Source organism: Mustela lutreola, chromosome X, assembly GCF_030435805.1.
Source record: "Mustela lutreola isolate mMusLut2 chromosome X, mMusLut2.pri, whole genome shotgun sequence".
In the NCBI taxonomy this organism is placed as follows: Eukaryota; Metazoa; Chordata; class Mammalia; order Carnivora; family Mustelidae; genus Mustela; species Mustela lutreola.
In genome coordinates this window covers 64,215,845-64,229,119 of record NC_081308.1, presented here as the reverse complement: position 1 = coordinate 64,229,119, position 13,275 = coordinate 64,215,845, and the positions used below count along the sequence as shown (strand labels likewise).

The window sequence follows — 13,275 nt, the reverse complement described above, 5'->3', positions numbered from 1 at the left end:
TGTCTGCAGCGTCAAGCAGGTCTTATAAATGAGTGGAGCTGTCCAGACAGGCTCTGGCCAGCTGGCAGTGCATGGTCTACCTAAGGGGCCAGCTGCCACCTGGCTCCAGCCGATTGCTGCCATGCAGGAATGCGGACTCTGCACTGCCACAGCTCCTGATTTTTCGAGAGAAAGCGGAATTCTAGATATCTATGTAGAATATCTCCATTTTAAAATGTCGGCTCTGGTTTCTTCTTTAAGACCTGTACGTGGGCCAAAGAAAACATCCATTCAGGCCAACCATGGCCAAGTGAATGCCGGTTGGATTCTAGTCCAATGTGTACTCTATAGTGGGGGACACTGAAGCCAATCATGGCCAGAAGAATCAAAGAGGGGAGGTGAATTAGACCCAGATCCTGCTTTTGAAGGACTCATGAAATATGAGGAAGATTCATATTCATGCATTTATTTTATGCCCTGTGTATGCAAAACACACACAGCCTCCCAGCAGCTCTCTGAGCTAAGCATGATTACCACCCTCTTGCACAAGGGTTTTAGGGGAAATTTTTAGCCAAAGACGGATGGGGGAAGACTCCCTTCTCTGCCAGGCCCTAAATTAGCTAATAATTTACCTTCTAAACAATAATCTATCTCTACCTCAACCACTGAGTGAAAGGTTCAAATCTTGAAATGGCAGGCATCCAGTCAGAAGAGTCTTTCAAAGATATGCCTGCCATTTCAAGATTTGAACCTTGAAAACAAAGATCATCTCTTTGTTTTGTACTCAAGGTAACAATATGTAGCTGTGCATCAGATCTTACCTACTCTTTTTTCTCAGTCCTCTGCTGATGCTCCAAAGAAAGGAAGAACTGGAGACCCCACCCCAAAGACAGAAAGCTCCATTGGATATGCCCTATCTGTTTCCTATCGTGTTTTCTCCCTCTTTCCTTGCCTCCCTCATTTTTACCCAAGAGGATTGATAGTGGTGACATCTGACAACTTATGTTTTCTTGTTTCAGGCCTTGAGAAGTCAGGCTTCTCCCCGTCCTTATCTAATGCCAGATAACCATGCAATATCACTCGGCACACAGGGCAAGACTGACGTCCATCTCATGCTTTTGTCCCTTCCCTCATTTGCTACTTAAATCAGTGATCCCAAACCACCCCCCGCCCCAAGATAGTAGATAAACAAGCCCACATATTCACAGGGGAAGGAAGCAGTATTGCCTGGAAAAGGGACCAAAACCCTGTTGTGCTACTCTGTCCAAGGTGTGCCATGATCCCATAGCTGAGTTGGGAAAAAGAGAGTGTATTTGGAGTTACAGGAAGTGGCATGAGAAGAGGGAGGAAAAGAGAAATGAAGTGATGGAGACTGGGAGAAGGCGTGAGCCCCTTTGCTCTGGATCCTTTCATTTTTCTGAGTCCCACCTGCCCTTCTATGCAGAACCTTTTAGACCTGAGGTTGATGCATCAGCCCCCACCTCCCCACACACATGCACACACTCAAGTGCACACGTGTACGTACACCGCTCTATACCTTTACATTTATTTATTTACTTATTCACCTATTTATTTATTTATGATTTTATTTATTTGACAAAGAGAGCATGAGCGAGCACAAGCAGAAGGAGAGGCAGGCAGAGGGAGAGGGTGAGGAAGAGGGAGAGAAGCAGGCTCCCATCGAGCAAGGAGCCCCATGTGGGGCTCAGTCCCAAGACCCTGGGATCGTGACCTGAGCCAAAGGCTGACGCTTAACTGACTGAGCAACCCGGGTGCCCCACACTATACCTTTTTAGAAAGTCTCTTCAGGGTGGCATATTATGAGCATCTTAGGAATTTGTCATAAATGTTAATACGCAAAATTCTTTTCATCATATGCTACTCCAGTTCACAGATTCAAAGCATCACTTTGTAGAATAGTGTAAGTTAGGCCTTGACTCTCATGCGTTTTACAACCGCATTGGTTGGATCTGAGGACATCTACCACATGAGAGCATCTGCAGAGTGGATCAATTTCAGGTGGTGGTATGAGTGTAAGTGTTTAATAACAGGCTCTCTGGGTGAGAGGGTGGGTTGGGGAAAATGACCTGTGCTGTAGCATTTGCCAATTTCAAACTACTGAGATAATGTCAATTAAGGCAGAATTGGGAAGAGACGCATCCCCACCGTGAGGTACAATCAACGTACATAACCTCAAGAACATAGGTGATAGCAAAATGCAGGAAAAATAATTAGAGATTGATGAGTTTTGATTGTGTTATTTTTGTTTGGTTTTAGTATAATGCACGTAATGTTATTGCTACTTTATATAATTCAGTCTTTAAAACAGCTGTGCTCAATAGCTGGCTCTCAAAATTCCTGAAAAATTAAGTTGGCTCTTACGTTCCATTAAGAGTTCCCTCCAACATTCCACTGCTTTCAACCCTTGCCCAGAAAGGAACCTCTTCCATCGTAGGGCACACGAACACTGCAGGGCCATAAAAGTCTGATCTCCTGGTTTTTGGCCAAGAACAGCTCAACATGTAGGGAAAGTATTAATTATCAATGAAAAATGGGATGGTCTGTAACAAATATTGAGCAGAATAAATTGCCAAAAGTGTTTGTGGGTGCACATGTGTTCTCAGAGGCAGCCAACATGGGTAGAAGTCGGAAGTGGGGACACCAGGGTAAGCAAAACTCATACAGGGCTGTATTCAACAGATTCCTTAAAGGCTAAAGGAATGGAACAACTGGTATAACCTGGCCGTCAGATCTGTATCTCTCATCAGAGGGACAGACATTCAATATATTCCCTCCTCCTGGGATAAATGCTGCATAATCTATGTAAACTCTTCCACTTTGCCTTTTTTTTTTTTTTTCCACTTAAAAACATAGCCTTCTGGGGCGCCTGGGTGGCTCAGTGGGTTGAGCCTCTACCTTCGGCTCAGGTCATGATCCCAGGGGCCTGGGATCGAGTCCCGCATGGGGCCCTCTGCTCAGCAGGGAGCCTGCTTCTCCTCATCTCTCTCTCTGTCTGTCTCTCTGCCTATTTGTGATCTTTCTCTCTGTCAAATAAATAAATAAAATCTTTTAAAAAAAAAAAAAAACATAGCCTTCATTGTTATGTATAGCCACTATGTTATACAGCAGATCTCTAAATAACTGCAATTTTATACCCAGTAAACAACAACTCTCCATATTCCCCTCCCCCCATCCCCTGGCAACCACCATTCTATTGTCTGTTCCCATGAGTTTGACTATAGTCAATGCTTTGTATAAGAGGTATTGTCCACTTAAAAATATGTTAAGAGGGCAAATCTCATGTTAATTTTTCTCATCACAAGCAAGCAAAAACCCAACCCGACCAAACCAACCAACCAAACAAACAAAATAACGAAGACACACACAAAAACTTCTGGAGGTGATGGATATATTTATTACCTTGATCACGGAGATGGTTACACGTCTGTGTGCATATGCCCAAACTTATGTACAGGCTTTTTTCGTATACAAATTATGCCTCAGTAAAGCTGAAATAACCATATCCTTGAGACCACTCCATAATGCTCTCAAGGTGCCTGATAGAGGCAACTCCCACTCCTTTCAACAGCTATGGGGTATGCCATTGTGTGAAGGTACCATAATTTAGTCGGCTAATCTTTGGTTGTTTCTATTCTGGCTACTATGAATACAGCCATAGTGAATAGAATTGTGACGTAATCTCATGTTAATTTTTCTCATCACAAGCAAGCAAAAACCCAACCCGACCAAACCAACCAACCAAACAAACAAAATAACGAAGACACACACAAAAACTTCTGGAGGTGATGGATATATTTATTACCTTGATCACGGAGATGGTTACACGTCTGTGTGCATATGCCCAAACTTATGTACAGGCTTTTTTCGTATACAAATTATGCCTCAGTAAAGCTGAAATAACCATATCCTTGAGACCACTCCATAATGCTCTCAAGGTGCCTGATAGAGGCAACTCCCACTCCTTTCAACAGCTATGGGGTATGCCATTGTGTGAAGGTACCATAATTTAGTCGGCTAATCTTTGGTTGTTTCTATTCTGGCTACTATGAATACAGCCATAGTGAATAGAATTGTGACGTAATCTTTAGCAATATTTATCAATATATCTTTGAAATTGACCTCTAGATGTTCTATTGCTGAATACAGGGTGAAAATACACGTAACCTTGCTCATTACTGTCACATTTCCTTTCATAAAGGTTGTGGCATAGCAACCAACAGCCAAAGCAATCCTCGATAAGGAGAACAAAGCAGGAAATTTCAGAGTTCCTTATTTCAAAGTAGATTACAAGGCTATAGTAATCAAAACAATACAGTAATCAAAACCTTAAGGCAATGGCTTAAAAGCGGACACATAGACCAATGGGACAGAATTGGGAGCCTGGATGTCAGTTACTATTTGACAAGAAAAATAGAAAGGAACAGCAGGATGAAGAGGTACATAGGGCAAAGTCTGGATGGGTCCCAAATGCAGGAGCTTCTTTCCACGTGGAGTTGGGGTTTGCCACCCTCCTAGCAGGTGGATGTGCTTGCCAACTCAGAAGCTTTCTGTACTGCATTTTAGGGTTTTTTATGGAGGTTTCATCACATAGGCATGATTGATTATTAACTCAACCTCCAGCGTTTTCCCCTTCTGAGGTTGGGGGTGGGTGGGTGGGAGGGGGTGGTGCAGAAATGAAAGTTCCAGGCTTCTTTTTTTTTAAGTTTAATTTTATTTTTTTCAGTGTCCCAAAATTCATTGTTTATGCACCACACCCAGTGCTTAAACCTCCCACGGTCTCTCATGGTTTGTCTCCAGCCTTCTTAACAAGATTTGATCTTTCTGGAAACCAGCTTCCATCCTGAATCTACTATGTAGGGGCTTGCCAAGCCAACAGTTGTCATTTTAGAACAAAAGATGCTCCTGTCACCCAGGAAATTCCAAGGGATTTAGGTGCTCTGTGTCAGGAACTAGGGACAAAGACCAGCTATATATTTCTTATTATGCCACACAGTACATACTTAGTAGTTGCACTGCATTGATGTAGTGGGGCTTGCCAACAAGCAACCCTCACCCCTGTTTCTTCAACCCTGACCACAGTCCAGGCCTTACTCTTGACTCTGTTCTTTTCATTGTCTTCTAAGAGTTTTACCTTTGCCTCTCACATTGTCCAAATCCTCCAGGCCATGTGGTTCTAGGCCTGTTTACCACCCACCAGAATCTCTCTCTCTCTCTTTCTCTCTCTCTTTCTCAGACACACACACACACACACACACACACACACACACACACACACATACTCCTTCCCCTCACCTCTCCTGATCCCACAAATCCAGATGGATTAAAGAGCTAAATGTGAAAGATAAAACTATGAAAGTATTTGGGGAAAAATAGTAGTTTATTTTTCTAACTTGGACTAGGGAAGGTTTTCTAAAACAAAACTGTACAAATTATAAAGGAAAAGATAGATGGACTGGAAAACATTCAAACTAAGAATATCCTTTCATCAAATACCAAAAAGTGAAAAGACAAACCACAAATTGAGAGAGCATATTTGCCACACATATATCCATAGCTGTCATTTATTGAGGCCCTAATATGTATGAGTAGATACAGATACTGTGCTTGGTGCTTTGCACAAATTCTTTTCTCTCCAGTAGGGGAAGTGAGACAGGGAAATAATTATTAGTTCCATTTTACACAAGAGGCTACTTGGGCTCACAGAGCTTAAGTGATCTGTCCATGGTCATAGAGCCACTCAGTGACAACTTGGGGCTAGGCACTATATTTGACTGAGGCAGGGTCACACAGTGTACTATGCTGCTTCTGAAACTTCTCGGTCTGAGTCACATCTTTTATCTCTTGACTCAGGGCTTTTTTCACAGCACCTCTGTGTTTTTCCAAAGAGAAAAAGAAATGATTCTGTAGCCAAGAGGAGTAGGCCCAATGAAAGAAGGAGAAATAAAGATGAATTTTATGTTGGGGATTGCTGATAGAATTTATTCTGCATAGGGTTCCTGGGGGCATTTGAAAGAGGGGATGGATTATGGGACATGGCATTGGGAAAGCAGTTCAAAGCGGAATTTGGAGAAACCAGGCAGAGCAAAGAACTACTCTGAGGCTACTATCCAGGATGTCAGCCAGTTAGGGAAAGCAAACCTGATAATCTGAACACCTCAGGAAAGAGCCACCAGGAATTACAAGTTTGGGAGACTTGGTCCTTTCCTGACCCATTTGTGTTCTAGAAGTTGTGAAGATGTGCACAAATTTTCCTTCAGTATTGTGGTGGGACATCACCAGGAGCTTACCAAACCATGTTGACTTTTCTTCCTGGGCATACAGCCAAATGATACTTTTCAGGCTCCCATGATTTTAGGTGGGGCCTTGTCTGACCATGGAATGTGGGGATATGATGGATGTCAATTCAAGATTTTGTCCTGAAACCTCTGGAGCTATTGTGTACACTAGGTCTTTTTCATTGCCTGCCTTCAGGAAGCAAATGATCCACTGGAAGACCTAGGAGTCCAGAAGACAATGGAGCCACTAAATGGGTACAGCAAGCCTAATTATCTGAATGAGTGTGTCATCAATCTCACCTTTAACTGTGACTAAAATTTTAATAAGCTAAGCTACTCAAATTTTTATTATAGCTATTAGACTGTCCTTGCTATTAAGAATTTCTATAAGTCAACATTCTGGTTAATGGGCTTCTTCCCAAATAGTAATTTTATTTCAAATTATGAACTATTACATATATTTTAAATATGAACATTATTGTACATTTTAAAATTGTACATATGCTTAGATTTCTGTTGGATTTATAGACAGGAGTGTAATTGCTGGTTCACATGGTATATATTTCATCAAGTTTAGCTGGAAGTGCCAAGTCATTTTCCAGCTTGTTGCGCCATTATTCACAATTACTGGCATGTTGTAGCGTTGCCTTTGCTCCACATCTTTGGCAACTTTTGGTCTTGTTAGTCTGTGTCTTTGTGATTTTAATATGCCTTTCTTTCTTTCTCTGATTCCTGGTGAAAAGGCCTACCTTGGCTTATGCTTATTAGCTCATTGGATATTCTTTTTTGCCAGTTTTCCTACTGAGTTGCTAATGATTCTTACTTCGGTCTGTAGGATTACTCTATATATTCTGATATGATTCCTTGCCCTATAATATATGTAACAAATATTTTCACATATATGTTACAAATATTCTCTCGCTTTTCCTTTTTTAATGAATAGGGGTTTATTTAATTTGAATATATGTTCTTACTGTTATATTTAATTCATTCTCACAAGAGTTTTGTAAAATTGGCAATTCTAACACAGCTACAAAAATTAGGTAGCCAAGGCCGAGGGAAGTGATTTGCTCCAGAATTCTAAAGTGGAATCCTAGCCCAGATGTTTGAGACTCTGTAGGCAGAAGGGTGGCACTTCCTGAGGATTCTAGAATGATGGGAGTATTGGGAAGTGAGAACACATGAAGGTATCTCTATCACTGCCTTGGAAAGAAAGCAGACAGTGACCCCACTGAGAGGAGGGTCAGATTTTGTTCTTGCCCACCACAGTGTATCCCTAACGCCTAGAGCAGAGTCGGACACAGAGTAAGTTATGTGCTCAGTGAGGCTTTGTTGAGGAGTCTGTCATGTTCTCCTCCTGATGACCAAATCCTTAGGCGTATGTGTTCCCAAGCATCTTCTGGTAAAAGGAAGGGGAGCCCTGAATACTGATCCTCATACAGGAGTCACAGGGGAGCTCAGTCCCCTATGTAATCAGTGCTCTGATAAAATTACATTTAATTAACATTTAATTAAATTACATTTAAATTACAACCCCAATGCAATTTAGGTTGCTCTAGTCCATGTTTGGTACTTAAGAGAGTATCACGAGTACTTCTCCCACAGCCCCTGCCAAGTTCCTGAACTGGGAGAATACAACTATTTGGAACACACAACTTCATTTTACGTAGGAAGAAACTGAGTCCCAGAGAAGAGAGGGAACTGAGAGTCTCTCAGAGTGGGAGAACACTGATATTAATGGGGGTAATAGTCACTATGCCTTCTCTTTCAAGGTCCTATGCTCCAGGGTGTATGCAGGCTTGGTACAGCATTTCCGATGTCTGATGGAACATAAAGCTCTGAAAATTTCCTTTTCTCTTCCCCCTGGGGCTCTGTGCTAGAAAGCTCTAAGGATTTGGAGCCAAACCACTTTATTTTCCTAAGGGGAAACTGAGTCATGGAAAAGAGAAAGGACTTGGCTAAGGACACATGAAGATATAATATCTACTCTAAGATGAAGGTGAAGGAATGTCTGTGGTGAGACAACCAGTGAGAACTGGGACTGGCAATAAGAACATCCTTCGATCTTAGTTGGGAAGGCCCTGAAACCAAAGGCTTGTATGCTTGGAGGCAGTAGATACAAATGGAAGCTCAAAGCAAGAAGGGCCTGAGATGGGTGATGGCTTCTAGCACCCAAATCAATAGTAGAGGTATATTCCCCTCAGGGGAATGTGTGTGTGTGTGTGTGTGTGTGTGTGTGAGAGAGAGAGAGAGAGAGAGAGAGAGAACAAATGAATAAATAGTTTTATACAGGTAATGTGTTAGCCATATCACAGGGGTATTTTGCTTATTGTTTGTACTTTCAATGTACAGTGTGTGAGGGAGTCCTGTGAGCATGAACCCCACTGTTGTAGAGCTTCCAAGCAGGCAAAGAGCTTCCAAGCAGGCAACCAGGAACTGTTATGAACCAGGAAGTGTTATACAGGAAATGTTATAGCAGACCACAGATTGACCACCAATACGTGTTGTACGTGCTACAAGCAACAAGGAAGTGTTAGCATTGCATCTGCAGCAGACCGCAGATTAACCACAAGCGCCTTTGACGTAGTGACTGAACTGAATATAAGCAGCACTGGCCCTCTGCTTGTCAGAGTGTGCTCTTGGGACACTCTCGCTCAGATCATCCTCCCAGTCGATGCACCCAAAAGGTGTGCTCCAGGGAGGGGATCGAGTGGGAGTTCCCTGGGCCCTCTCCCTAGCCCACGTGGCTAGAGTAGTCTGTCCTGTATTAGCTATTGTGTGGAACGCGCTAATAAACAGCTTTCGCTTTCATTTATTGTGTGTGACCCCTTTGCTTCCACCATCGAACCAGCTCACTCCCGCTGGGAGCTCCGTGAGCGGCAGAGAGCTCCCAGTGTGTGTAATTCTCTTTTGTACATTTTAATCTGCTATTCAACCTATTTTTGATTTATGTGGCATAATAAGAAATATATAGCTGGTCTTTGTCCCTAGTTCCTGACACAGAGCACCTAAATCCCTTGGAATTTCCTGGGTGACAGGAGCATCTTTTGTTCTAAAATGACAACTGTTGGCTTGGCAAGCCCCTACATAGTAGATTCAGGATGGAAGCTGGTTTCCAGAAAGATCAAATCTTGTTAAGAAGGCTGGAGACAAACCATGAGAGACCGTGGGAGGTTTAAGCACTGGGTGTGGTGCATAAACAATGAATTTTGGGACACTGAAAAAAATAAAATTAAACTTAAAAAAAAAGAAGCCTGGAACTTTCATTTCTGCACCACCCCCTCCCACCCACCCACCCCCAACCTCAGAAGGGGAAAACGCTGGAGGTTGAGTTAATAATCAATCATGCCTATGTGATGAAACCTCCATAAAAAACCCTAAAATGCAGTACAGAAAGCTTCTGAGTTGGCAAGCACATCCACCTGCTAGGAGGGTGGCAAACCCCAACTCCACGTGGAAAGAAGCTCCTGCATTTGGGACCCATCCAGACTTTGCCCTATGTACCTCTTCATCCTGCTGTTCCTTTCTATTTTTCTTGTCAAATAGTAACTGACATCCAGGCTCCCAATTCTGTCCCATTGGTCTATGTGTCCGCTTTTAAGCCATTGCCTTAAGGTTTTGATTACTGTATTGTTTTGATTACTATAGCCTTGTAATCTACTTTGAAATAAGGAACTCTGAAATTTCCTGCTTTGTTCTCCTTATCGAGGATTGCTTTGGCTGTTGGTTGCTATGCCACAACCTTTATGAAAGGAAATGTGACAGTAATGAGCAAGGTTACGTGTATTTTCACCCTGTATTCAGCAATAGAACATCTAGAGGTCAATTTCAAAGATATATTGATAAATATTGCTAAAGATTACGTCACAATTCTATTCACTATGGCTGTATTCATAGTAGCCAGAATAGAAACAACCAAAGATTAGCCGACTAAATTATGGTACCTTCACACAATGGCATACCCCATAGCTGTTGAAAGGAGTGGGAGTTGCCTCTATCAGGCACCTTGAGAGCATTATGGAGTGGTCTCAAGGATATGGTTATTTCAGCTTTACTGAGGCATAATTTGTATACGAAAAAAGCCTGTACATAAGTTTGGGCATATGCACACAGACGTGTAACCATCTCCGTGATCAAGGTAATAAATATATCCATCACCTCCAGAAGTTTTTGTGTGTGTCTTCGTTATTTTGTTTGTTTGGTTGGTTGGTTTGGTCGGGTTGGGTTTTTGCTTGCTTGTGATGAGAAAAATTAACATGAGATTACGTCACAATTCTATTCACTATGGCTGTATTCATAGTAGCCAGAATAGAAACAACCAAAGATTAGCCGACTAAATTATGGTACCTTCACACAATGGCATACCCCATAGCTGTTGAAAGGAGTGGGAGTTGCCTCTATCAGGCACCTTGAGAGCATTATGGAGTGGTCTCAAGGATATGGTTATTTCAGCTTTACTGAGGCATAATTTGTATACGAAAAAAGCCTGTACATAAGTTTGGGCATATGCACACAGACGTGTAACCATCTCCGTGATCAAGGTAATAAATATATCCATCACCTCCAGAAGTTTTTGTGTGTGTCTTCGTTATTTTGTTTGTTTGGTTGGTTGGTTTGGTCGGGTTGGGTTTTTGCTTGCTTGTGATGAGAAAAATTAACATGAGATTTGCCCTCTTAACATATTTTTAAGTGGACAATACCTCTTATACAAAGCATTGACTATAGTCAAACTCATGGGAACAGACAATAGAATGGTGGTTGCCAGGGGATGGGGGGAGGGGAATATGGAGAGTTGTTGTTTACTGGGTATAAAATTGCAGTTATTTAGAGATCTGCTGTATAACATAGTGGCTATACATAACAATGAAGGCTATGTTTTTTTTTTTTTTAAAAGATTTTATTTATTTATTTGACAGAGAGAAAGATCACAAATAGGCAGAGAGACAGACAGAGAGAGAGATGAGGAGAAGCAGGCTCCCTGCTGAGCAGAGGGCCCCATGCGGGACTCGATCCCAGGCCCCTGGGATCATGACCTGAGCCGAAGGTAGAGGCTCAACCCACTGAGCCACCCAGGCGCCCCAGAAGGCTATGTTTTTAAGTGGAAAAAAAAAAAAAAAGGCAAAGTGGAAGAGTTTACATAGATTATGCAGCATTTATCCCAGGAGGAGGGAATATATTGAATGTCTGTCCCTCTGATGAGAGATACAGATCTGACGGCCAGGTTATACAGTTGTTCCATTCCTTTAGCCTTTAAGGAATCTGTTGAATACAGCCCTGTATGAGTTTTGCTTACCCTGGTGTCCCCACTTCCGACTTCTACCCATGTTGGCTGCCTCTGAGAACACATGTGCACCCACAAACACTTTTGGCAATTTATTCTGCTCAATATTTGTTACAGACCATCCCATTTTTCATTGATAATTAATACTTTCCCTACATGTTGAGCTGTTCTTGGCCAAAAACCAGGAGATCAGACTTTTATGGCCCTGCAGTGTTCGTGTGCCCTACGATGGAAGAGGTTCCTTTCTGGGCAAGGGTTGAAAGCAGTGGAATGTTGGAGGGAACTCTTAATGGAACGTAAGAGCCAACTTAATTTTTCAGGAATTTTGAGAGCCAGCTATTGAGCACAGCTGTTTTAAAGACTGAATTATATAAAGTAGCAATAACATTACGTGCATTATACTAAAACCAAACAAAAATAACACAATCAAAACTCATCAATCTCTAATTATTTTTCCTGCATTTTGCTATCACCTATGTCTTGTCTTGAGGTTATGTACGTTGATTGTACCTCACGGTGGGGATGCGTCTCTTCCCAATTCTGCCTTAATTGACATTATCTCAGTAGTTTGAAATTGGCAAATGCTACAGCACAGGTCATTTTCCCCAACCCACCCTCTCACCCAGAGAGCCTGTTATTAAACACTTACACTCATACCACCACCTGAAATTGATCCACTCTGCAGATGCTCTCATGTGGTAGATGTCCTCAGATCCAACCAATGCGGTTGTAAAACGCATGAGAGTCAAGGCCTAACTTACACTATTCTACAAAGTGATGCTTTGAATCTGTGAACTGGAGTAGCATATGATGAAAAGAATTTTGCGTATTAACATTTATGACAAATTCCTAAGATGCTCATAATATGCCACCCTGAAGAGACTTTCTAAAAAGGTATAGTGTGGGGCACCCGGGTTGCTCAGTCAGTTAAGCGTCAGCCTTTGGCTCAGGTCACGATCCCAGGGTCTTGGGACTGAGCCCCACATGGGGCTCCTTGCTCGATGGGAGCCTGCTTCTCTCCCTCTTCCTCACCCTCTCCCTCTGCCTGCCTCTCCTTCTGCTTGTGCTCGCTCATGCTCTCTTTGTCAAATAAATAAAATCATAAATAAATAAATAGGTGAATAAGTAAATAAATAAATGTAAAGGTATAGAGCGGTGTACGTACACGTGTGCACTTGAGTGTGTGCATGTGTGTGGGGAGGTGGGGGGCTGATGCATCAACCTCAGGTCTAAAAGGTTCTGCATAGAAGGGCAGGTGGGACTCAGAAAAATGAAAGGATCCAGAGCAAAGGGGCTCACGCCTTCTCCCAGTCTCCATCACTTCATTTCTCTTTTCCTCCCTCTTCTCATGCCACTTCCTGTAACTCCAAATACACTCTCTTTTTCCCAACTCAGCTATGGGATCATGGCACACCTTGGACAGAGTAGCACAACAGGGTTTTGGTCCCTTTTCCAGGCAATACTGCTTCCTTCCCCTGTGAATATGTGGGCTTGTTTATCTACTATCTTGGGGCGGGGGGGTGGTTTGGGATCACTGATTTAAGTAGCAAATGAGGGAAGGGACAAAAGCATGAGATGGACGTCAGTCTTGCCCTGTGTGCCGAGTGATATTGCATGGTTATCTGGCATTAGATAAGGACGGGGAGAAGCCTGACTTGACTTTCTTCAAGGCCTGAAACAAGAAAACATAAGTTGTCAGATGTCACCACTATCAATCCA

The 13,275-nt window shown here is 42.5% G+C and overlaps 1 protein-coding gene across 1 annotated transcript in view; it reads left to right on the top strand.

The window, feature by feature from the left end:
• The first annotated feature begins 13,131 nt into the window (after window positions 1-13,131).
• Window positions 13,132-13,275, top strand: part of LOC131820981 (uncharacterized protein CXorf49 homolog) — a 3,783-nt gene continuing 3,639 nt past the window's right edge. Inside the window, exon 1 of the mRNA XM_059156805.1 lies at window positions 13,132-13,137. Coding sequence (XP_059012788.1) covers window positions 13,132-13,137 — 6 coding nt within the window. The remainder of the gene's footprint in view (window positions 13,138-13,275) is intronic.